A 27,834-nucleotide genomic window follows, 5' to 3' on the forward strand; every position below is an offset into this window, starting at 1 on the left:
TTGAATGAAAATTTGACTAGCTAAAAATAACTTCTGGCTTTGAAAAAGCATACGCTACTTTAAATTACATAAGTAAATGTCAACATTAAGACAAACATTAACTTTCTTATCACTGCTAAATGTGATAATTAAGTTTAAAGTCGAATTTAACTTTCTATGTATATAACTATATATGTCTTAAGATTTTATAACTACTTTGTTTATATCTCGAAGTTTACTCTATCCATTCGAATTTTAAAGTGGCGTTTTAAAGTTTAATTAATGCACTATACATTTGTGTCATTCCTTATCATTCTGTCTTTATTTTAAATTCATTTACATGTATGCATAATTTATTCGCTTTTAATAGTTTACTGCTAAATAAGAAAGTCAGACGTTAAGTGACAGTAAATATTTTTAAACTACATTTTTTATTATTCATCGCAATAATTTGTTTGACCTGAATTATATATTTTTATTATAATGCTTGAAACACATTATCAATATGATTTTCAATGTTTTGTGTTACTAGAAAACCTAAATATACAGCTATGTTTTTTTAAAACTCTATTATTTTCTCGTTTCATTCCTTTGCTATCTGCAAAATAAAATATACCAGAAATGGCTACATCTATAAAAAGCACGCTTCTTTTAATCTCGGAAACTAATAAGAATAAAAGGAATCTGCTTTGTCGAATATAGAGACAGCAAAGCTTTATGGCTATTAACAAACTCTAAAAACTTTATTGCTAGCCTTCAAATTAACGCTCTTTATTGCTACACTAATATTAAACCGAAATAGATTCTAAAATATTATTACATGTATAAAATAAATTTGACGTATCTATTATCTCCTTAATCTAGATAATAGCGTCTTAATACACTTCAAACCTGAAGTTAGACCATAGCTGGTTTATTAGAGGTGAAATCAATACCCTATCTTTAATAATAAATTTTCTCTTTGATGCTTGTACCGTTTACCGCTGATTGCATAAATAGCTTTAAACTAGTCTCTTGACACATAAAGGCTATAGTTCATTATTTAATCGGCTGGTAAATATTGCATGTAAGCAATTTAATAACTGCATTAAATTGACCGATATAAAAGCGCTGTGAAATATAAAAAGTTTAGATTAATATTATGAAAGCCTGGTCAAACAAGATAGAAGATAAAGAAAAGTTTTGTACAAAAAAGAACTTTATTACTTTATTTTTAGCAGGAAATAAAATATGTACATAAAGAAATTGGTGAAATGTGCGGTGGCAATAATCTTGCATTCATTGTAAGCAAATATTGTACAAACATCGACCTAATAAAACAAACTTGTAAAACAAACAAATCTGCATAAATCAGGATTTCTAAACGGGAGGTAGAATCTGAGCAAAGTCCCAGATACATCAGTTGTAAAGGTAGAATAGTCCTCATAGGGTCTATAAAATCTTTATGGGAAACTTTGGAAATGCTACATTATGTATCTTTCCATTTGTAAGGGGTTGAACATGCTCTAAAAGCTTAAAACTCTTATTACGCCCCGCACCTGTGTTAGTATTAAAATGGTCCTCACTGAAATTATTTTTATGTTAAAAATAAATCTAATTAAGTTCACTTATTAACCTTATTTTATAAAACAGAAATACTAAAAAACGAATAAAAAAATTTAATACTTTTTTCTAACTAGTGATATGAGAAATGATAGCAAATGTCTAAATTCAATTATCGTGATGAAACAGTAAGTTAAGTCTTAAAAAGCAGGTTATGGACAATATTTTAAAAATAACTTTGAGCAATGCAAATTTTCAGCAAAAGTTTGCGAAGAATAATTTTACATAACGTAATTACTATATAATGGCGGGTAGTTCTCCATAATAGATATTCTTGGTTTGCCGGAATAATTTCTTACCCCAAAAAGGACAAAACATTTGTTATACACGTCAGAATATTAATATTCGCGAGCTGTAGCGACACAATCACTCAACATGTTTCTGTTTCTCTCATTCGGTTTAAAATTTTTAATTAAGTTTCTTTTGGTCTTACGTTTTATGACGCCTTTCTACTTTTAGTGGTAATTCGCAGTATAAAGGCCGAATAAAAAATGTTGCTTTAATAACAAACTTCATTTAATTTAAAAATAGGGCGTTTCTTTCTTTCACGACCTACAACTATTTTACATTCAATTAACACTTCAAAGTTTGAAGTTGCATAATTTTATAAGGTGTGAGACACGTTTCATTATATTTCTATTCTTTTAAATAGTCGAAGTATCTTAAACAACATTTTTAGACTAATAATATTGCTTTACGTCAAAAATCTAATAAATAGGTCTATACAGGGTGTAAAAAAACCAAACTGCAGTAGCTGATACCATACGATCGAAAAAATAACGGCGTCAGCGATGGCTATGAAATGAAAATGCAAACTGCAGTGGTTGATAATACAGGTAAGAGTAAAAGAAAAAGTTTTTATGAAAATAAGTTTCTTCCGGAGGTACAGCTCTTGAAAGATACTGGAATTTAGAGCTATTGAAAGTTTTTACAGCCCTCACTTGTAACATATCTTGTAAATGTTTAGAGCATAATCTGATCTTATGATTTCTTTAATACCAAAGTCCGTATTGTAACCTTTAATATCTAAAAAACGTTCACTGTTTCTCTAAACGATTAAAAAGTCCTCGTTTTTATGCCACATGTTAATACCGTATGATCGAAAAAAAACGGCGTCCAGTTGGCTTGGAAATGACGATCGATGACATTTCCCATATAATTTTACATATAAAATGACAGCGATCTTCATTTCATAGCCATCGTTGACGCCGTTTTTATTCGATCATACGGTATTACTGTATCCTTAAAGAATTTACACACTGTCGCCATTAATTCGGTATTTGGTATTAAAATGTGCACAAGAATACTAAATTTCAAAGAAAACGGTTTACCAGTATTATTAAAAAACCAATTATATTATTTTTATATACCTTTTCAAGAACTGTAATATCCTCCAGAAGAAACTTAAGGTGTATGTTATATGTTTATTATTTTTATCTGTAGATTAGATTCCACATTAATGTTTCGTATCATTGATGCTTTTTAATCCGCTGTATAATAATTTTAATCAGAGGTAATCAATATATTTAAATATATATATATATATATATATATATATATATATATATATATATATATATATATATATATATATATATATATATATATATATATATATATATATATATATATATATATATATATATATATATATATATATATATATATATATATATATATATATATATATATATATATAATTTCAAAAACAATTAAAGTCTAGGGAGATTAAATAATTTTAAACATTACTGTTTTTTGTTTATTTATATATTTTATTAATACACTTAAACTTATAAATTAATTTGCTTTTATTTTATACAGATCATATAATTTAATAGTGGAATAACTTTCCAAGTAAACTTTTTACATCCTTTTCCGAAATAACTGGAAACACTACTAATAAACGTAAAAGAAACAGAATTTTAGATACTTGCTAAGGATAAAAATATGCAAATGTAACCTTTAGTAACCCCTCTCCAGGATGAACATCTAACAGAGAAAGATTTTATGTGTCTGACGTCTTATTCTTGGTTATTCTTTTTAATTTCCGTTACTTGATCATAAACATCGGAATCCAGCTGCGATGAAGGGGTGGTTAAAGAAGGGGGCAATGCCCCAACGTCTCCCGGTTTGACGAACGCCACACCGTCATTCCCCATTCGCATACAATCGAAATGCAACACGAGAACTGTGGCCCTTTCAATCCTCGTCTCAAAATCAAAACACATGTGCAGGTTTTGGCCGGGTGTATAGATGTCATATAGTCTCGCACAGGTCTCGACTTGAAGGGGAACGTACGGTATTGGTACGGGAATACACAATGGTGGTGGATTTTTAGCTAGAAAATAATATATGAATATTATTTTCATATTTTTTATTTTTCATGCATTCATTTTTTATTTTTTTAATATGTATATCAAATTTACATTTTATTTTTTATATTACATTTTTTTGTGTTTGATTTATTTTATCTGAATAGATTTTGAATTTGTTTAAATGAGACATATACAGTTTGGTCCGAACCGTATTCGGGAAACTTCGGCAGCATAGTTTACATATAAAAATAAGTAAAAAAAGTTCTTATAAATTTATGTCCTAAAATGCTTCGTTTTTTCCAAATAATTTCTGAACTATAGTCTATATTTGGATAAAAATTGGTGTCGGGGTGTTTTTTGACATATGACTCCTACTTTTAGGGTTTGCCACCTATATGTTTTTTTAACAGTTTTGAAGAGTAATAACTTTTGGTCCCTACCTGTATAAGTCAATTGAGTGAAAAAAAATATACATTTCTGATATTTTTTACGTAAAAAAGGTAATCTTTGTTAACGAGCAACCGTGATCAAGATATTTAGAATAAACATACTCAATACATGAAATTATTGACAAAAAATAAACTGAAATGATAAATTTGTAAACTTTTTATTTTTTTATAAACTTTTCTACATTTGTGGACTATAAATTTTCCAGAGAAGATAATTTTCGGGACGAAAAAACAAATATTAGAGAATTAAAAATACATATCATAAATTAAAATTACCCTTTCATGTGCAAGTCCTATTAGAGTGGAACTAGTGGAGTAAATAAATTAATTAAACAGATATGACCATGTAATATTTTTAACTAGTTTTATTGCATTACCTTCGTGATATAGTTCTCTGTCCCTTGTTAAAATTATAATTCGCATTTAAAATTAGTTCGCTGTCCCATTTGTGGGAACTTTTAATGAACACCTTATTTGTGTGTATTATTTCGCGAGGGAAGAGAAAAAAGAGCGAGCTTCCTTAAATTAATTTGCGGGCGTGTAGTATAATTTAAAGGATTTCTTTGGAGACCAATAACAGTGTAGTTCAAATGTTAAACAAGTAATTGAAAATAGGATTAATTAGTCCCAGCCAGTTACCAGACGACGAACAACACCGAAAGGGCACTAACTTCCGAATAAAGTCGGACAATAAATAATTAAATAGCTGGCAAGCGAGGCAGGGAAAAAACCATTACTGTCCTTTTAATATTTTGACAGGTTTTATCTCATTTTACGTTTGGCACAATATATTTATCTTTTTAATCATATTTTACGAAGAGCAATCAGATATGTCATTTTAAATATTTTTTATAAACTATTTTTCATTAAATTTTATGTTTAAAAAATTAAAAAAATAACTAATATAATACAGGGGCGTCCATAAATTACATTACATTATCACAAATTAAAAAACAACTTATTGGTAAACTTAATGACACCTTATTAAGCCAAAAGAAGACAGGCCCCACCTGCTGTTTCTTCATAATTGAGGCGCCGAAAATTATAAGGAGATAATATAAAGGGAATGCTAGTTCTTGTGAAGCTGTAAGTGACGCCACGTAAAATGTGATTTTATGAATGGAATACTCCCGTCTATGTCTCTTTATCGTCTGGTGTGATTTCAGGCTTCAGCGAGTTACTGAGGGAGGTCTTTAAGAGAATTTTGTCAATACGCGGATGAATAGGACCTTTTTATTCTGAAGAAGGTGCAGAGATGTCGTAATTTTGTGACAAATATTTTAATTTTATTTCCACATTACTTATTTGTGGAATATGTGTGAAAAAAGTACTTTTACTAGGATTATATTAGCAGACAACACATATATTTCTTCTCGAATAAATCTAGATATAAACAATTTGTTATTTACCTGAAAACGTATACGAGAAGACAGAGTTTCCGTCCATTACCATGTTCATAGTAACTGCAAACTCCTGAGGTTCATAGGTGAAATTCATACAACCTGAAACAGTGAGTGGAAACTTTGAATATATGGTTAAACTGTTAACCAGCTAAAGTTCCTTTTGTAGAACTGCACGGCAGACTCGTTTTTTTAAAAGGCACAATATAATAAAAAATATAAGGTGCGAAACTTAACATGCCAAATTATGATAAATAATTTTAAACACAAAAGAATATTTTTAGTTATAAAGTTAATGCATTTGTTATATTTTTTGAAAATGTTTATTTATGTTTTTAAAAAATTAAGGCCAGGGTATATTGTTTTGGAGAAAATCCTGCATTGATAAAACTAAAGAAATTCAGCTAGAAAAATCAAACATTTTAGAATATTTTTTGCCTAAAGGGAACATTTGCAAAGACCGGATTTAAATAGTATTACGCCTAAATCAGGCATTCCTCCTGAAAGAGCTTTATTCTAAGCAAAGAAGCCATTTTGAGTATTTTTGATACACAAATATAAAGACGCAAGCTCATCCGGTATATATGTATTCCTCAATTCAAATTTACGATAAAATTCTTGTATTAAATCTGAAAATTCAAATTTTGAGCGTTTTCTTTATGGCTATTTAAGCTACATCTCTTAAGTGCATTAATGATAATAATTTTATTTTAAATAAAATTATAAAAAAAATAAAATAAATTATTGATTTAAGAATGCTTAAATAGTGCCTTGTATAAAATTAATTTTACAACTTGAGGATGAAATAGATATCAGACGACAATCTAAACTAATATTCTGACAATTAGGCTTAGTATTTCAAAACGTCTAGATATACAAAGCAAACCCCCGGTCTCCGTCTTTGTAACACAGTTCTGAAGGACGTCCTGCTATTCCAGTTAACATAATACAAGTTGTGCTTCGTAATGCAAGAAATTAATCAGGAGTTTACCTCTGCTTTAACACTTCCGAACATAAATAAATTCGCTGCAAAGATGCGCGATTTATCAATGCTGCCAAAGTAAAATAAATTCTCGTCTGCCCGAGCTCGAGAGATCCGAGAAGATAAAAAAGGAGAGGAAACATTTCGTTTTTCTCTTAAGTTTTGATTGTTCGAACCTTTAAGAAATGATGGAGTCCATCAGATTATTAATCGAATCAATTATATTAATCTGAGTATTAAAAATCTATCTAAATTTCCGGTATATTTTTTCCTTCAGATACTGTGGGTTCATGCGGAATATTCCTGTTAGGTTAGGTTACTTTTATGAATTTTATGTATAAAACAAAGATCTATTGATACTAAGAGAATTTTCAACTTCCACCTGTAAAACAATTGTCTATCACATTCCAAGAAATAAAAATCTGTTAATAAAATACTAGAGAATTATTGGAAATGTAAAATCTTTTTAAAATAAAATACATTGGCGTGTTCAAAGAGAATGTTCGAGTAAAAGCAAAAGAGTACGAGCGCTTTCTTTCTTGCTTTTGATTGTTCTAATCTAAAACAGAAGTTTCGTTCAATCAGATTATGACTTGTTCGAGTTACATCGTTCGAAAGAATATCAAATCTACGCTAAAAGATCGGTGCCATTGATGCAAGTCCTAAATGTAGTGCATCGAGTTGCTTACAAGCTGTTTGCATTGTAAAGATCCCTTTGTAAATAATTTATCTCTGTGTCTCCGCTGCATTATTTACTGAAGTTGGGACTTTGGCGATAGCCTATCCTATTGCTCCAATAAAATTGTTGTTTTACACTTAGTTTAATGCTGGCGTAATTTCGCATTTACATGTTCTATGTCATTATTTGTTGGTCGGTTTATCTGTTTTCGTTTAATTGTCTTCGACAAAACGAACAGTTTAACACCTGCACGCAGAAATAACTAAACGTACCGCAATTGAAGCTCTATTGTAATTTAACGCCATTAAATGTATATATTGTTATTGTATCTTACTCTATCCATTCTTACAAAAAATTGGGTGGTGTTTTGTTATCCAAGATTATATAGGTCTTTTTATTATCTACAAATTCCGCAAATCGATTCTGTTGTCAAACTAAAACTACATTTTATTGCATACAAAAATAAACATTTTTGACATGTTAGATGCAAAATAAGCAAGCACACAAACTTACTTTCTAAACTAAGCTTTGTTATCACCTAATCGAATTGCAAAATAAAGGTTATCAATTTGAAATCAGTTTGTCAGAATGGAGGGACTCAACAGTAATGATTTGGCGGTCGATTCACCTTAAAGTTAGGTTAATGTTTTGCTATAGCTCTATTACACTCTTAAAGTGGGTTTTGATTGCTTATAGGTATATATCTTTTTCTTTATCTTATATACATTTTGGGAAACGGGTTTTTAGAATTAATAATTATCTGGATTTCTATTTTTATTATTCCGTCAAACACTTAATCATTAAATTATAAATAGTCCTACATACAAGACATATCTTTTTCTTCATATCTATAAAACTGCTCTACCAAATTGCAATTCCTGGATTTCAGAAACTATAGTGCCACTGATTCATATAAAAACCCGAACTTTTTTTTTTGCGTGTTGCATTAAAAAAACAAATGTGATATCTGCCACAGTTTTTTTTAAAACAAAGTCGTAAATACTTTTCTATTTATCATTTTTTTAAATTTTCAAAACAAGTGAGGTAATGTACTTTACTCTATCGTTTACTCGCCTTGTATAATTTTCTGTGGGGGTAGGGAACCTGTCTTGATCTACATAGATTTAGATATTTTAAAAACATAATTAGGGCATTTAATTACAATTACTAGCAGTAATAATATCGAACTGTTAAAATATGAGTTTTCCATTATTTTTTGCAAAACAAACTAAAGTTCCGAAAACGATGATAGTTTTATTGAATAAAACGTAAATAAAAATTTTACGAGATGTCCTAAAGTTGCCGGCATGTCGAAAATATAAAATCTTGGCGAGTGGAAATAGTGAAAATTTATTTAACCAAGTGAAAACTCATTAATTTTATTTCACGAGAGGGTTGAACTTGATTAATTCATTTCGTCCTACGGGAATTTTCAGTTATGCAAAAAACGCCTCGGTCCGCAGTCACTTGGGCAAGTTGTATTAAGAAATCTATAGTAATTTATGTACTTCGGTTACGCCCTCTTGCTTTTTGACACTTTGTTTTTGCCACAATCGTCTTCGAGAATTGTGCGCGTCATGAAAATTATTAATTTAACCGTAATACTTAATTTGACAGCGACTTTTAAAATTATCTCGCAGAACTACTAAAACAACTTCGGCTTCGCTTCATTAGTTATTTTTGACATTTCGCACAGAAGAAACGGTACAAAAAGAAGCTGATTACTATACTTATAACGAAGACAAGTGATTTTTTGAAAACTAACAGTGCTAACAAAATTCAAGAGGTTATGATTTTAACCATTTTGATGAAATTATTTTTATTAACTAATAAAAAGATATAGAACACGAAAATATTGTCCATTTTGGCCTTGTAGATTGTATAGAAGAAGAGAAGTTAACCACTGCGACCTTATAGACCTATTGTGTCCCCCTTTCTTGAAGCTGATCATACAGTCTCAGGGCTTTGACAAAAGCCAGTATCTGATTCGGTTTTACAGAGGTTAGATCTCCATCTCCGATATCAGTCGTACCATAGTTTATGGCACGAATCGTTATCGTTTCGGTGCACTCAGTGATGAGGTGTTCTGGTGTTTCCCCATTTTCCCAACAGAATCTGCATTCGCCGTTGTTTCTTAATTTCAGTCTACTGAAGAGTTTACTGAGAGACAGTGTTCTGTTAAAAAACCCGTGGATAATCCGAAGATTGTTCTTACTTAAATCTAGTTTTTGTTGTTGGAGGAATCCCATTCCAGGTTATGGATGGAGTCTTCCATGTTCTTGACTTCCGCTCTTGATTTCCACTTGGGATGCAGAACGGTTCTAGCACAGATAACACATAATCACATTATGTGTTATCTGTGGTTCTAGTCTAGATAGTGGTTTGGTTTTGGAAGTATCAGTATACCACGTTATAGTATGGTCATTTAACTGCTGAGAAAACACTGGGAGTTGGAGGAGTGGAATTCCTTTTTGAAGGTGTTCCAAGTTTCTGGGCTTTTGGTACTGAGATGTTTTCCTTGCATTTAGGGAAACCAAATATAGGCTAAATTTTAAATCATAAACTATCGTTCAAAGCAAAAATTGTAGTATTATTTACATGTAGATAATAGTATGCAGAAGTTAGAAATAGAATAATTAGTTTAGAGTATGCAGAAGTTAATAATTAGAATTTCAAGAATACTTGAAATAATTTTGAAAAGTTATTTAAACAAAATTTGTTGTTTATATTTAATATAAATATATTCTTGGCTGCATTTAATTAAGAGAAGCCCTAATAAACTGGCAAATAGCGTATTGTTTGCATTTTCTGCACTTAAATATAACTACAAACATTAAAAAAATTCTACGAGTCCCTGGGTCGCAATTAATTTCCAGAAACTTTTTAATCAACCTTAATTTTCCTTGCTTGCGTTATTCACTTAACAAAAGTGAAATAAAAGTGACTTCAATTATAGAATTTATTTATTCAATATTTTTGCTTGTCACACTTTACTTATAATAAAATTAGTGTCTGTTTACTTTATTATATATTTAATATAGATTTTTTATTGTAAGCATTTGCAATTATACTTCATATTATAGAGAAGGAAGTTCATAAATGCCAAATACGCTAATGTTATAATGAATTCAGATGAGTATTGACCATTACTACAAGACGAAATTGTGAAACAATAGAATATGAACCATTGACCTTCTACAATGCTATTATGTTGGAAACAAAGGTCACGGAAGTGGCCTATATGATTATAGCGTCCTTATCTCAATGATATGCTTGTCTTCGGCTTGACGTTTTAGCATTACATAACATTTATTCATATGACAGATTTAGTGGGTACATAAATCAATGCAACTCTCCAAACGCAATAAATATATTATACTTATATATTTAAGGGCGATTTAATCAATATTTTGATATTAGAAAATAAATATGACCTTCTTGTTGAGAAGAAATAAAGTCTCAATTTAATAAAATTAGAAGATGGATAAAAGTTCTAAACTATATTCAACTACTCTGGCTGAAGTTATTCAAGCTTAAACGTTATCTCATGGGAGGTAAGCGTATTGCTGATAAACAGCTATCAATTAACAGTGACCAAGCGCTTATCGCATCGATATAACAGCATTATACATAAACAAATACCTATGAAATTGAGCAAGATCGAGCACAAGAGAAATCGCGTTATCACAAATAGCTGAAGTTAGCCATCGTTGTCTGTTAATATCTATTTTACTAGCTCTGACCGAAACTAGCGTATACCAAAATTATCGTGTAGATCCTAATGTAAATCTTTAAGCTAGGTTTACGGTCACTGATGGAATATCTGATACACGTGTGTTGTTATTTGCACAATCCTGTTCAATGAAAATCAATTGGGTAAAGGACATGGGTCGCTTGCATGGTCTCAACTTAGTTTTGTTGACTCTGTGTCACTTAATTGTGTACAGTACGTCCCTTTAAAGCTTCAAGACAATATTGAAACATCCTATTACATTCTCCTTCTATGATAAAAAGAAAGGTGGCCATTCATTTAGGGTTGGTCCGGCCGAAATTTGAAAGAAGTCTGGAAAATAAATATACATATCTAGAATTTTAAATTTTTTTATTTTAATTTGTTATGAATATACTCGTCAAAAGATCTATTTAAGTGACCGTTGTGCTTGTCATTTTCATTCACACGTAATTTTTGTTTTCTGTCATTTTTTGAATGTCATCTGTCGAAAGCTCATCTATTTCGTTGAACAGATTTTAACTCATAGCACTTTTTCAGCTGCCTTTAAGTTTCTCTTTAAAGTAAAGCCTCTCTATCGGTTCGACGAGTCGGGTAGGAATGTAGTCAGACGACATGCAAACAATGACAGAAAATACAATTTACCTGTGAATTAAAGCAACAGACAACTGTCACTCTGAAGTATTCTTTCACTGGACAAACTTTACATATCTAAATAAATTATTTATTTTTCGAAGAACTCCGGAATTTGTCCGGAGTTTGGAGCATTTGTATGGGAACCCTACGTCTATTAAACAAAAATACAATTAGAGAGATCTTAATGCATGACTTTTCAGAATGAGATCTTCTTGGGGGAGTGCGTTCTCGATATGAAATTTTTAATCATATCAAAGAAAGTTAGAAACCAGGAGACATATGTATATATGCACGAATGTTAAATTATACGTAAGATATTCGCAAAGTTGGTTTCCATTTCCAACGATTTGATTACTGGATATAACGTCAAGTCAAGTTTTCGTATACTTTAAAGCACATGCGGAAACTTTCTTATTCGAACTTTCGACGAATCTCTATTTGAGCCCAAAATTCAATAACCACCTAATTAATACACATACTTTGGATACGGGCATATGTTTCAAAAACATTCGATTTGCTGTACCGATCCTTCTTGCAACGCCTTAAGGCATACAACTAGTATCTCAGTTGCATAATCTAAGTTTCCTCATATTTAATGATACTAGGAGAAACTCTAGAAGCGTCATAAATGTCTAGCGTGGATAGTTTATATTACGCGGTTGTATATATATATATCATCTACTTTTTTAATACTGTCATTAAAAATACTTAAAAATATGTCTCAACTACAAATATATAAATTAAAGTGACTACTTCTTGACTGGATTAAAAAAAATAAATTATTTTATAGAATTATGATAAAACTTTAAGTTAAAATATTGAAATATCAAAATTAGAATCACAAATAAACGTAACTAAATAATAATTAAAAAATATTAAAAAATATAGAAAATAAAATATATAAATACCTACAAAAATAAAATCATATTAATGATGCTAAAATAGTATGAAACGTATATATTAATTTCTATAGACCTAAGATTTGTGCCTAAGGATCATGCGATCGAAAAAAAACGGCGTCAAAGACGGCTGAGGAATGAAAATCGATGACAATTTAGGCGAGGTCAATTGCTAATATTACTGTTAATTTTTGACAAATTTTATGTCGACTTTTAATAAATGACGTCTCCTTTAATAAATGCCCTCGCTAAAATTATCATCGATTGCCATTCCTCAGCCGTTTTTTTTTATCATACGGTATATGGTTATAGAGTTTTTAATAAAATAAAAAGTTTACATTATACATAAAATTTTTGAGATACAAAAAATCTAAAGAGGAATAAAATCATCATATCCCAAATTTAGTATAAATGAAACCAGAATTTGCTATAAATGGAAACTAATAATATGCCTGAGACTGCGTTCTCCTTTAAATCAAAAGCGCATTAGGTTATTAGAGGTAATTTCGCCTTTAACTAGAAAATTAGATGCGTTACACCTGAACAGGCAGATATAACAAAATTGTCTCTGATTATATACAACGTCAAACCATATGCTAGTTTCATTACCTTTGATGGTACGCTATTAGAGCCCCAACGTGCCTGCTGCTGAGACGTTTTCTCAAGTGTGTCACCTGTTTTGAAATTAATTCTTAACCTACCGGAATACGTAGGTTCTCGATAGTCAAGAGTAATGAGATATTTATATATACCTTGTAATATCACATTAATTAGATTTATACTCATCAACATATACTCAAATGCAAAAACACGCAACGGAAATTTTTTCCTCAAGTTTAAAGTGTTATTTTTTTACTTTTAGCCCTATTTTCATGAATTTTTTAGCAAACTGTATATAAACCTATCAACTTTAATTCATAACCTTTAGTATTTGGCTTATTATACAGGGTTAATTGAAGAGTTTTTTTTACCTTAAATCTAAAACATCCTGTGCAATAATTTTGTGAGTAACTATTCATAAAACATTATTTTTCGATCAGAACCATGTCTTCTGAGGTGTGGCATGTGTTCACATAAGTTTAAACATTTTAAACTCGACCAAAAATTTTTCCGTTGCGTTTTTTTTTGCATCTGAGTGTATACCAGGTCCGTCTCAAAAGTGGCTCACCCCCTATAACTTTTTTATTTTTTCAGATAATAAATCGAGATTTGGTATGTTAGTATATGATATAAATTAGGATTGATTGACGTATTCAATTGTTTTTGGTCACTTCTTGTGTCACCAGAAATGACTACAACATTTGATATTTAAATGATACCCTCGGTATTTTTTTACTTTATTCGATAGAATATGACACTCTGAAGAGAATGACATATCATATGTCAACTTTTGACATTTTCGCATATGGTTTAATTGACATTGTAACATGCGGTTCATAACGACAATTTGACTCGAAATAGCAAGTATGTGCTACCAAATTATTCGTAAAAAAAATCTTTTTCTAAATATGCTAATGACCCACCCTTGTTTCATTTGAAAAAATTGAGATATTAAAAATACGATTTGGGCATCTTTTAACTGGCCGGGACAAGACACGAAAAACATTAGAGGGTCAAATCTATTTTTCCAAGGCTCATTGATTAAAAATTAGTGTTTTTAACACAACCATGGCACTCTAGATTGAAATTTGAAATACGATTTGTTTTTAAGAGAAAATGTCAAAAGTTGACATATGATATGTCATTCTATTCAGATATTGCATTTTCTATCGATTAAAGTAAAAATATACCGAGGGTGCCATTTAAAAATCAAAAGTTGTAGTCATTTCCGGTGAAACAGGAAGTGCCCAAAAACAATTGAATACGTCAATCAATCCTAATTTATGTCATATGCTAGTATACCAAATTTCGTTTTTTTTATCGGACAAAATAAAAATGTTATAGGGGAGAGCCCACTTTTGAAAAGCACCCGGTATTCTATTATCCAAAGATCTTTTAAAACAATAAATATTTTATTCTGGTTTTGTTAAAATATATTAAAAAAATATGTAATATTTATCTGCAACATTGTATTCTCTTCAAGAATATATTAAACTATCCCGAACATATATAACTTACATAAAAGAGTCGGAAAACTTTTCAAGAAGTCGTTGAACACCATCCTAAAATAGTCTTACATTTTTAGGCGAACTAATGCAAAAGTTATTCTGTTTTACTACTCAGTTTTATGAATATAAGGGAGCTGGGATGAGCAAAATACAAATACCTAACTTTTTTCGCCGTTATTTTTTTCTCGTTCTGTTTTCACAAAATGGAGTATTCTTTTCAATTAGTTAACGGCAAAGACTTAAAAGGGTTGCCGAACGTGCTTTCCCACGTTACGTTTTAGTTAGCGGGTTTCTTAACCGCAATTCTCGCAAAAACACCTACCAAATCGTTTTGAAATTCCGCAATGCGAAGCCTGACTTTGTATTTAGTACAAGCTTAGCGAAATCCCTTAAGGAACTTGACATAAGGGCCTTTAATTTGTAACAGTGTAATTTTTTTAATTTCATTTACTTTTTGTTTCCCTGACCCTATTCTTTGTACAACGGTTTTAATAAAAGCGCACTGTCCTTAAAAAGCATCCCTTGATCAAAAATAATCGTAACTAATCAGGATATGATTTACATTTCTTTGCTTCATTTTAATTCAATTTAATGTGTAATATTAATTTATATATTTATGTTAGTATTCATAATTATACCTTGTATTAATGACATAATGAAAATTTTGGGCGTATGTTTAGTACAGGAATGGGTGATTTTCAATTAATGCCTGTGCCTTTGAATACGTGCATATATTTAGGTTTATCTCCGGAGTTTGAATTATAATAGAAAATTCTAAACTAATCCTGAACCTGAATACAGGCCCAGTGGATTTAACGACTCAAAGCGTATTCCGAATGCAAAATTTAATATATTACTTTATGGTTACAGTCAAAAATTATGGAATTTCAATCTGATGACAAAAAATAATACAATTTTTGGTGTATAATCTCAGACAAATATTAAAAAAAAGACAAACTTTATCGTCCATCTAATGCTGCAAATTACAGGATGTTTTAACATTAAAAATCTAAAAAATCCGCCAACTTAACTAACTAACAATTAGTTAGTGTCTTTAAATATTTTACGCTAATGCCATTTTTCCATGTGCAAACGAGCTAGCTTATGACAAAGAAATTCTCTAGAGTACCGTGGGAATAAAGTGTGCAATAAAAGTTGACACTAGAGAATTTTATTTCGGGCACTCAAAGGGCACTCGAAGAAATTTCTCAGGACTTACGACCGAGAAAAATGAAAGATTTTTCTTGATATAAGTAAGAACAATATTTGGATTGTCACGAGGTTTTTAACAAGACACTGTTTCCTTAATCAACACCTCAATAAATTTAAGCTAAGAAACAACGGCCAATGCAGATGTTGGGAAAATGGTGAAACATCACAACATTTCATCACTGAGTGCGCCGAGGTTTAACCATTTTTGCCATAAAATTGGTTAAAATCGTCTTAGACACTAGCTTTTGTCAAAGCCCTGAGACTGTATGATGAGTTATAACTCGTCGACCACGTCGAACATACATTCTTTCATTGCGCAAGATGAAGCTCAGAAAGGAGAACACAATAGATCTATAAGGTCGCAGTGATTTACTTCCCCCCTTCCACCCAATCTGCTAGTCTATATCTGAGTCTTTTTTGTAATAAATAAAATTAATGAAAGAATAATAAAATTGATATGAGTTATATTTTTCTCAAAAAGATGCATTATTACACGTGCACACCACTGACCAATAATAATTACCGAAAAGTCTGGAAATTTGGGTTCTTAAAATTTTAATTTTATTGTCATGATCATTTCAGTAATATGATTAAGTTTAATACGTACCTTCTCTGTTAAATTGAAACTGGTTAAGGTTGATTCCTAGACAACAGCCGCAAATAAACCCTTGACATGTGCACCCGTTACTTCTGTAGGCAAGGCGCCTTGTCAAGGCGTTGCCGCCCCATTTCTGTGCGGTGCTTTTGACGTGCGCCACTGGCTGCGTTTCGTCGCCGCTGCCGTCATTCGTCATCCTATTTATCAGCACGTTCTCGATAGATGACAATCGAAAAGATTTTCCAGACTGGGGCTCATAATAGATATTAGGCACAGGAGATGTATCGGCATCTGCAACTCACAAGATGACTCGGCGTTAAATTTCAACCAAATCCAAATTATGTAGGCGGTTTATCGATAAAACCGGCTTAGATATTTACGTAAATACCGTAATTTGTAATTTTTTAATTGATTTACTATTTATTAACTTATTATTTATTATTATTTAAAAATCTTACTAAGAAATTAAAGCTTTTCATGACTATATGAAAATTTACGATTTTGGACAAGTAACTGATTTTGATCTTCAATATCTACATAAAATTTGCTATAAATGCTGAAATTTTCATAATTTTATGACTATGTTTACTATCTTTCTAAGACTTTTGAACATGTGTAAAAAAATCGACCTTTTTCCATTTTTGCCATTCTTTTTCCATTTTCGTCATGTCACCGATTTCATGAAAACTGCTGTTATTTACTAACTAAAAGGTGTAGAATAAGAAAATATACAGCATTTTAGTCCTACGACAACAGTAATAAATATAGAGGACGTTTTAATTTTAATCAAAAATAGTTTAAAAACAAGGATCCAAAAAATTAATTTTCTCACAAAGCCAAGGTCCAAGGTTTCTGAATCTACATAAAATTTTCTACAAATACTGAAATTTTCATAATGTTATTGCTATGTTTACTATGTAGGAAAAGGCCGTTGAATATCTGAAAAAATAGCAAAAAATGGGCATATTTTCGACTGTTTCTTCATGTTACAGATTTTGCTAAAACTGCTGTTATTTACTATTTAAAATGTGTAGAATAAGAAAATATAGGTCATTGTAGTCCTATGAAAACAGTAACCGATACAGAGGACGTTTTATCCTTAAACCACACCAAAAATAGCTGAAAAACAAGAGTTCAAAAAATTAATTTTCTCACAGAGCCAAGATACCTAACCCTTCAAAAGTGTATATTCTATAATCTACATTATCCAATCTCTAATTATCAAATTTCTAATCCAATCTAGGGCCTTTGAAAATATGTAAGCCATATAACCAAAATTGTCATTTTTACTACTACTGTTATTTACAAATTATAATACGTAGAATATATTACATATACAAATATGGGCCATTGTAGTCTTACATGTACGGTTTTAGATGTAGGAATATTTTTAACTATCATCAAAAAGCATTTCAAAACAAGTGTTCAAAAGATCATGTTTCTTGCTTGATTTGTATAAAATCCGAAAATTTAAAAGAAACTTATAAAAAGTAATTTATCACAAGAACGTTTGGAAAAATATATTACAAGATTAGGTTTTTTCGAAAGTCTCAAAATATTGCTTTGACACTTTGGTAAAAAGACGAAATCTTTAGAAGAAAAGACACTTTCTAGATTTAGGAACGTTTCAGAGAAAAAAGGGACAGTAACATAATCCTAATTGAAAAATTCTTGTGTTTAAATATATTCGAAGCTTTTACTGGACGGCTTAAAATTGCCTACGGTCGGTTACTTTGGTCCTTTTTCTCTAAAATGCTTGTAACAAAATTAGTCGAGGAATTCAAGCCATTAAGTATAATTCGCTAAGTAAGGTATAATGAATAAATGTATGCTCAGTGTGAAGTAATTTTGTACAAGGAAGACTAATTCGAAATATTTTGTTTAATTCTTTTGGCCCTATTGACTTTAGGTACACAGTTTATTAAATTTACGATTAACTATCCTTTATATGACACTCTTTTTCAAAGAAAATGTAGGAACTGGGGTAAGAACTATCGAAAACAGGAAATATTCATCTTATCTGATAGTCAAGCAGCCTTAAGAGCGATTAACTCAGTAACCATCAATTCGAAGTTGGCCAAAGAGTGCCTAGAGAAGCTGAACAAATTAGGCAAAGAAAATAAGTCCACCTACTCTAAGTGCACCGAGACGACAACCATTCGTACCATATAAACTTTGGTACGACTGATATCGGAGATGGAGAACTAACCTCTGTAAAACAGTCTTAGATACTGACTTTTGTCAAAGCCCTGAGAATGCATGATGAGTTATAACTCGAAAGTGGGACACAATCTTCATTCCTCCCATAAAATCTACAAAAATGCGTGGAATAAATTTTAAACTATAAAATAACGGGTTCGAATAATAATTAAAATAAATTAAGTGGACAAGAATATGTCAAGAGCCACTCCGAATATAATTTTATGGAATGGCTTAAATATGGGTTCGCCCTCGTAGGTCAAAGTAATTCATTTAATTTGTGTAGCACCCTTGCTCTTCTGAATATGCAGTTTCGGATAACAGCAAAATTGTTATCCGCTCTGCCCCTCGATTAGCGAAATGTTTCACGAACAGATGCCATTAAATTACCTCATTTCACATGCATTCCCTATGAAAAGTTTTTATGAACGACGCGACGCGACGCAGCCCTCAGGCCTTTCATAAAACTTAATTTTTATGCACTATCCGATTCGGGATTTTAACTGCTAACTGCCACGTGACCAGATGCAGTTTTGCCAGGATTTGCCATTTAAAAAACAACTTTTTTCGTACAACAACAATCGATTTTCCAAATATTAGTTTCATCGTGTTTCATTTTAAAAAGGCCGATTTTGATAAAACTACTGTTTTTTACTAATTAGCAGGCATAGTATAGGCAAATATAGGACATTGTGTATTTACAATTACGGTTTTAGATGTAGGCACAGTTTTATTTATCATCGAAATTCTTTTCAAATCAAAGGTGTAAAAGTTCAAATTTTTCACCGAATCGAAACATTTAAGTCTATTAAGACTTAGGTACTATATCTTCGAAATCTACATAAAATTTCCTAGAAATGCTGACATTTTCATGATTTTATGACTAAGTTTACCATGTTTCTAAGGCCTTAGAATATGTGTAAAAAATAAATAAAAATGAGCATATTTTCTACTTTTTTCCATACATAGACATGAAAATAGTCGATTTTCGTCATTTTACCGATTTTGTTAAAACTGCTGTCATTTTCTAACGAGAAAGTGTAGAATAAGAAAATATAGGCCATTGTAGTCTTACAAGAGCAGTAATATTCTCAATCTATATAAAATTTTCTACAAATTCTAAAATTATTCTTAAAATAATATGACAATTCCTTATGTTCTCTTAGAGCTCTGAATACAAGCAAAAATGTTCAAAAATGAGCTTTTTTTATTTTAATATTGTACACAAAAATAACTGAAAAGTTTGGTCAATGGATTCCAAACCCAGCGGAATTTTACAAAAAATATATATTATTCTTATTTCATACAGGCTTTTTTCTTTCAATAACGAAATATTTAGCATTTCTAGTTCTGAACCAACCACAAAGGTCTACATTAACTCCAGTGTTTTTGTTTGTTGTTTTATTGTGTTGGGAATCCAAAGAAACGGTCAGGAGTAGACCTTTGCCAAAAATATGCAAAATAAATAATTGAGATTCTCCACATTGCTGTCTCTAATTAATTTACATTTTAATAATCCCAAACTAAAAAGGATATTGCCTAAAATAATGTTTAATTTTGTATTCTGTCTGGAAAACTTTTCAAATCGTCTCGGCTATTGTATAAATTAATTTATTTAAAATGATCAAACATGTGCATCAAATTGCTGGTGTTTATAGTTATAAAGATTTTTATAAAAAGAAGAAAGAGCAAGCTACAACTTTTTACACAGATATGTATTAAATCAAACTTTTTTTCCTTTAATCCGTCCAATTCTCTTCTGCTAAGTTTTCGGGAAACTTCAAATAATTAAAATTAATCGACAAACGCCAGATTATTAAATCATTAAAAGTTTGAATAATTAGAAGTTATATTTAGTACAAAGCTTCTATTCTGAATAAAAGTTTGCAAAAGAATTTGAGGATGTACTCGAGCTTATGCTAATTACAATTTATTAATAACGAAATAAATTTTTTATGAAGCTCGTTAAATAATTTGAATGTTTTATTTAAAACTTTTCTTTATTATTTTGACATTGTGAGCCAAATATTCTGTCCTGAAAAATGAGAAAATTTGTATTTTTGCGAGGGTGTAATTTTAGTGTATTTTGATTTGAATTATATGCGGGTGTTCTTCATCAGTTCACATTTTTTAAGTTCTACTAATAAAAAAATGGTTACACCACCATTTATTCTAAACGATAACAGAAACTTTAACATTTTGTGATTGTCTTATAATATTTAACACAGCATGTGTTATTTTCAGACTTTTTATCTGGTTAAATATGAGTCACTCTTGTCTACATACTGACTTTTTTAGTGTTACTTTCAATCTAGTTATACTTTTGCAATAGTCTCTTTACCCCCAAATGCCTTTTATAGAGGAAATATTTTTGTATTTAAATGGGTGTGGTTAAGAAAAAAACTAAAAGTTTTGAATATGTCTCATTTTTACACCACTTGACACCCTACTATCAAAAATATATAGGAAAAATAAATAATACCTAATACCTGGAAATTTTTGACTTTAAAGTGGAATGGTTTATTAGTATTAAAATGTCCCAAGAATGTATTTAATTAAGATCTTAGAAATTGTATTAGGCTAGTTTGGAAGACAACGTGTTGCCAAGCCGAATAAACAACTTTGAATTCCTCTTCTGATTTAGGTTACCTTGATTGAGGTAATTAAATAGACATAAAACGAAACCATTGTCCCATCGTATCAAAGCGTTATTAAGTCGGTTTCTAATCTAAATTTATACATAAATATGTTGAGAAATTGGAACAGATAAACGCTAATTCAGGTTTTATTTATTTATTTAGTGTTCTATTTTTGTTTGTTATATTTACAATAACATTTTGTAATCCTTATTAATCTTTTTTTATGTTAGAATTACTATTATTACTACAGGGAGCAATATTAATGTTATATGACATTAAAATTTATATTATAATTTAATTTGAAGAGCATTGCACTAGTATTTTTATGTGTATTTTTTTTTAATTCAAGATCCCAAGATAAAATCCTGACAAAAATTAGTTAATGTATTTCATATTTTTAAACAGCCACAATGCTTTAGTCCATAATTTTTATATTAGGGCTTTATTGTAATTTTGCAGAAATATTAAATATTTACAAAAAACGTCAACAGAAGTTGTAAAAAAGTCAAATATTTATATTTTTTAAAGCAATCCTTTTTTATAATATTTTTGTACATATAAATATATCTATAATAAGAAAATAAGCTGTAAAATTAAATAACTGCTTACAGCGATTAAATTTATCCTGATCATGACCAAAATAATCTGCTTAGTAAAAATATTCACAATTCAAAATTTAGTAATTTATTTTAATTTAAAATATATACTATGTACACACAACCGTAATAAAGAAAATGGGATAATTTTGAATTATATTTATATAAGTGAATTAGTGGTAAAGTGGTAAATGATAATTATTTATTTAAATGTGAAGAATTATTATTTTCAAAGTATTGAAAATTTTCATAGATATATAAACTCACCTGCTTCATAGTAGCAGCGAACACATCCCAAAAAATGCACCACAAAAACAAGAAACCAATATTCCATTTTGATCAAATCATAAAAATGCAAGCGACTTGGCACAGCACGAAATTTCACCGATCTGATTTAAAAAAAAAATGATCTAAATTCAAAGAAGCGGTATTTAGGGTAAAGAACGCATTATATCGCAGTCTGGCTGGTTATTATATTAACAGTGCACGCTTTGGCAAGCCATTATAACGTGTTCACCATATATATTCCTCGATTTGCGTTCAAACGCAACTCATTAAGAACGGTGTTAAATGTGTCGTTAAATGCTAATTTCGTTTATAAAGATGTTTGCAGTTATTGTTTTCTCTTTTTTTTTCTCGGGGCAATTTTTTTAATTCGTTTCAAACGCGAGCACTTTTACTTTGCTGCCCAATTCATACAGGGGGTTCTCAAAAAGAAATACCTATCATTTGATTAACAGAACAGATAAAACAGTTCTTTATTGTTAAACAACCGAAAAACTAGATAGATATTTCTAATAAAATAAAATATATAAATAAATTAAATATTAGTGTTAACAATTAAAAATTATCACTGTTTTAAAATATAGACACAAAATATACAGCTCTCAAATTACAAGTATGTAACGTAAACGAATGTATTGTACCGTTTAAAAAATTTATAGAAATGTTGAAACGTACAAAAACATTGTTAGAAACCTAAAAACCTTTGAATTTTCCTGACTTGTTTTATATAATTTATAATACAATTTTTATAAACTAATTAAAAATTAACATTAGCTATTTTAGCAATTAAGAACCAATACAAATACTTCATCTTTTACCACTTTATAACAAGGTAAATTGTAAAAAAGTTCAGAAATCACCTCGTTTTTAGATGCCGTTCTGTCATTTTTATAGTTTTAAATAATAACAAGAGAAACAAAATATTAGCAATTCAATTATCTGTATTTTAAAGTATGAGGATACACAAAATAATCTATTCATTTTGTTTTCTTTTTTGTTTTTTGGCATAATGGAGCTAAGATTTTATTTTATTATAAAAATTTACATGTATAATCTGAAGGGATGGATAGTAATAAATATTTCCTAAACAGCTAAGATTATCGGTTTGAGCAAAGAGACAATGGATTGAGGTGGCCTAAGTCTTTGTATAATATAGGTTTCATCCCTACACAACCCTTTTTGGGGGTAATTCCGGACTTTATGAATATCTTAAGAGAGCTTGGGGCTATCGGTTTAATCAAATGCATCATAAATTATTACATAAAATTATGAATTTATTAGTGAAAGTTTTTAAGGTTAAAATTAATTTTTTAATCGAGAGAAATAACTTTTTTTTAACCATAAAAAGTTTCACTAATAAATTCATAATTTTAGGGGATATTTGGGGATGTTTTAATATTTTTAAATAAATTTTTAATAGTAAGGGAAGAATATTCTTGCCCTGTATATATTTCAAAATGAGAGGGTGGCAAGTTTGAAATTATTTGACCTTGGCAGTAACCGAGGAAGTATATATCGCACTCTGAATATCAAATACGATCTCCCCGAAGTTTTTTTTCTTCCTTTATCCAATTCTTTACATTCGGTAAATAAGTTGTGACTGTTTCATATTGCATACGTATATAGTATATACTCATATATACGCATGATGTTGAAATTCTGATTAAGATATTGTGTTGACCCCCTCCCCCCTTTACATACAATTTTAATAAAACGTATTTCAAAATAAGAACTCTAATATTGTATAATAATTTTATAGACATTTTATTACTTATGCATATATGTGTGTATAATATTACAAAATTTGTGGCATAAAACTATTTGTTATTTTGTATCCATATAATGCTAAATTTAAACCAATCTTCAATGAAACAAATTATTTCCAGAACAAATATATAGGGATTATATTAAAAATTTATTATTCCGCACACATAACACTGGCCAGTAGAAAATATTGATTTGTTTTACAATAATTAAAAGGGTTTGGTTACAGAGATTTGATTTTATTTTATGTATTTTTGTCCCTTCAATAATATTTGAATGGTTTGGTTAGGGTTTCAATAAATAATAACAATTTATTTTTGTAAATAACCTCTTAATTTTAGGATTTATTTTTAGAGAAAATGTACAGAGTGAAATACATTTTGTTTTATGCCCCGTCAACACGTAACGGTTTACCTGTCAGTCTTACCTGTTAAGTAAATTTACAAAAACATAATATACGGATATATTACAGTAACTTTAGTAAGTGATTTTTAAAATTGTAATACGTCGTGTGTAGAGGGGGATTGAGAAATAAGAAATAGCCATCTTATCCGATAGTCAAGAAGCATTAAAAGCGATTAAGTCAGTAACCATCAATCCGGAGTTGGTCAAAGAATGCCTACAGAATCTCAACAAACTAGGCAAAGATAATAAAGTCCCCTCACTCTGGGTGCTAGACCATCAAGGGATAGAAGGCAATGAAAAAGCAAACGATTTAGCTAGAAAAGGAACCACTCCACTAACTGGACCAGAATCTTTCTGCTTCCCAAGTAGAAACTTACTTAAAGCGGAACTCAAGAACCTGGATGACCTCATCCGTAAGCTGGAATGGGAATCCTCCAACGGTCTAAGACTCGAAGAAATTTATCAGTACCTACGACTGAGACAAATCAAATATATTTCTTGAGTTATGTAAGAACAATCCAAAATAAAAACACTTAATCATCTGCTGATGATTCTAACATGGTTAGCGATACGCGCGTCCAGTGTAAAAGTAAAAGTGTTTGGTGTATTGTGGTGATTGAGTGTTTTTATTTTGCTGTGTAACACCAAAAAAAAACAACCCCTAACTGTAATCTGAGAACAATCTCCGAATGTTCACGGGATTTTTAACAGGACTGTCTTCTCAATGAACACCTCACTAGATTGAAGCTGAGAATCAACGGCAAATTCAGTTTCTGTGGGGAAATGGAGAAGCACCAGAACATCTCCTCACAGAGAGTGTCGAAACGACAACCATTCGTGCCATAAACTTTGGTACTACTGATATCAGAGATGGAGAACTAACCTCTGCAAATCGGTCTCAGATACTGGCTTAATTTTCTGTAATAGTCGCTGTAAAGTCGCTGTGATTAACCCCCATACCATTCTACATACGAACATGAGTTTTTAAAGGGGTTATGCTTTACCTGACACGCAAAACTGACAGGTAAAACGTTATGTGTAGACGGGGCTTTACTATTTAGGGTGTGCCCTGAAAAGTGATGAAATTTAATGCCAATAAATCAATTAAAAAGTAATATTTTTTATTAATTGGAATATCACAAGCCGAACAGGGCGATATTTCATCGCAGAATTATATAAATTAAAAGTAGAGTTGAAATATTTTGATTAAAATAGCACTGATTTACAGCAACGAACCGAAATATCAATTCTATTAAGTGTTTTATGTTCCGCCTTGTCGGTTAATAAATCTACTATCAAAAAAAAAATATCTGATATCTGACAGTTACACGTTTTGACTGAATTACATTTTCTTTTTTTTTGGAAAAAGTTAATTTTTGCTTAAACCATAAACCATACTTTAAAAAGCGGAAATTATATTATTAAAAATTAACTAATTTTACATTAAACATATTCACTTTTTAACATTACTTTAAATATTTTCCTTTTTACGTTCTCATATCATAAAAAAGCTAAAATAAGCTGCTGGGTATCGACTTTAGCTACAATATTCAAAACATTTCAAATACTTGTACAAAGGACATGCCTTTCAATATAAGAAAATATTTACATTCTACTGTTTTAATATTTGACCAGAACGGTTCTTAAAAAAGCCTGCAAACTCATTGAGTGTCAGGAAATATTGTCTTAGCGCCTACATATGTTTTTTTTACAAAAAAACATCGTTTTATAACAAGTTTTTTTTTTATAGAAAGTGATATCGTAGAGTATAGTTTTGGTTTAGCGTGAAATCGATATATTTACTGTAAATTTTTACGATACTCAACTCTTCTCTAGGTTTATATATCATACCTCAGGCAAAGACTGGAATATAGGGAGTAACTCAATGCTGTAACTCAATTCCATGGGGATCTACACTTCTCACCCTACCCTAACTAGAGAAACCACTAGAAATTTGCTTGACATTTGATATCCTGCCGTTGTTCTTTCTTTATAAGTTCTTGTTAGGGTGTGTTTTCTATAAAGTGTATCAGAAAATACAAATATAAATAAAAACGTGTAAGGATTATTTAAAAAAAATTATATATTAGAAAATAAGGAAAGTATTTATTAAGCATATGAAAAGTAAAAATAAGCACCTTACATTTTCTTAAAAAAATATTTTCTTCCAGACTTACTAAAAAACTTCTTTTAAAAGATTTCTTTTTCAGATAACAGGAAGTAAACGCGAACAGGACCATTATCTGCGTTTTTAATATACTAAATCTTGGTAAAAAATGAGTAAAGGTTTCAAAAAGATATAAAGCATAGTTAGAAAAATGAGAAGAATCGAGAAAACCTATATAAAATGTTAAAAATCACAGCTATTTTGGCTGTTTTGGTGTTTTTTTTCAGTATTAATTTGAATATAATATTAATATTAAATTTATTAAAATAGTAGAATGTCAAGAAAAGTTAATTTTGAAAATGTTTACAGCAAAAGTACGTTTGCAATTAATGTGTGAAATGCTACGAGTCACGCGTTCTTCATTAGTGTAATCAAGCGTGTGCTATGTGTAAAATGTAGAAACCCAATTAAGATATCAGAGTGGCAGAGTCAATAAGCCTCAGACCTGTAGCAACATTTACAATTTCAGTTAGGAATTCAGTTCTCCCGTATTTTAATCCAAGAGAAACTCAATGAACTAGCTGAAAATCGTAAGATTTACACCTTCTATCTTCTTTACTTTACTGTTTAATATTTTACATTCACCTGACAATTTTTCTTCACATTCTTGTTAATTTGCGTAAAGGAATTTTTTATTACATTATTGTCAGAAAAAACTGTACTTATTGGATTTTCTAACCAAAAATCAAAATATCGAGAATTTTGTTTTGTTTGCTGTTGAATACTCCAGACTTAAGAAGCTTTGTGGGCCAAGGCTCAAGCACCCAATTATTAATTAAACGGGAATAGCTATCGCTAAATTAAATCGCAGATACCGGTGGAGAATAGATTTTGCCAGGCAAAACTGAATAATTGCCTGAGAAGTTGTCATGACGTCATTAATGTTTCATTGTCATACAGAATTTACTTTTTTTTAACTAATTTATATATTTCATACTGTTGTTAGAAGAAGATTCTAGATTGTAGTTTGTATGGGAGTGTGAAAGTTAATCACCGAATTATAGATCTATGGTTTCCCCCTTTGTTGAGGGCTGAGATAGTTTTACAGAGCTTAGCTCTCAATCATGACATATAGAGTCATGCTCTGAAACTTTTTCTTCGAGTCATGCATGCTCGTATATACTCGAAATGTGAAGAAAAAAGCGGAGAGACACAGTTCCGCTTCATTAAGGGGCTGAGTACCAGAGAGG

General features: G+C 30.2%; 1 protein-coding gene across 1 annotated transcript; it reads right to left on the reverse strand.

Annotated features, from left to right (window-relative positions):
- Positions 1-3,418: 3,418 nt before the first annotated feature.
- On the reverse strand, positions 3,419-22,556 carry LOC115882403. The gene is made up of 4 exons (XM_030900458.1): positions 22,291-22,556; positions 16,599-16,880; positions 5,755-5,847; positions 3,419-3,919 (listed from the first exon to the last, which is right to left on the reverse strand). Exons 1-4 carry the CDS (start codon positions 22,355-22,357, stop codon positions 3,603-3,605), a joined length of 759 nt encoding a protein of 252 aa, XP_030756318.1. The 5' UTR covers positions 22,358-22,556; the 3' UTR covers positions 3,419-3,602.
- Positions 22,557-27,834: the final 5,278 nt, after the last annotated feature.

Source organism: Sitophilus oryzae, unplaced genomic scaffold (assembly GCF_002938485.1).
Source record: "Sitophilus oryzae breed Bouriz unplaced genomic scaffold, Soryzae_2.0 scaffold_177_pilon_pilon, whole genome shotgun sequence".
NCBI lineage: Eukaryota > Metazoa > Arthropoda > Insecta > Coleoptera > Curculionidae > Sitophilus > Sitophilus oryzae.

Excerpts from the sequence above, each read along its gene's own strand:
- LOC115882403 (XM_030900458.1), bottom strand. The coding sequence starts at position 22,357 with ATGGAATATTGGTTTCTTGTTTTTGTGGTGCATTTTTTGGGATGTGTT. Across the intron at positions 16,881-22,290 it reads TCGCTGCTACTATGAAGCAG|ATGCCGATACATCTCCTGTG; the intron begins GTGAGTTTATAT and ends TGTGAGTTGCAG. Across the intron at positions 5,848-16,598 it reads GTTTCAATTTAACAGAGAAG|GTTGTATGAATTTCACCTAT; the intron begins GTACGTATTAAA and ends TCACTGTTTCAG.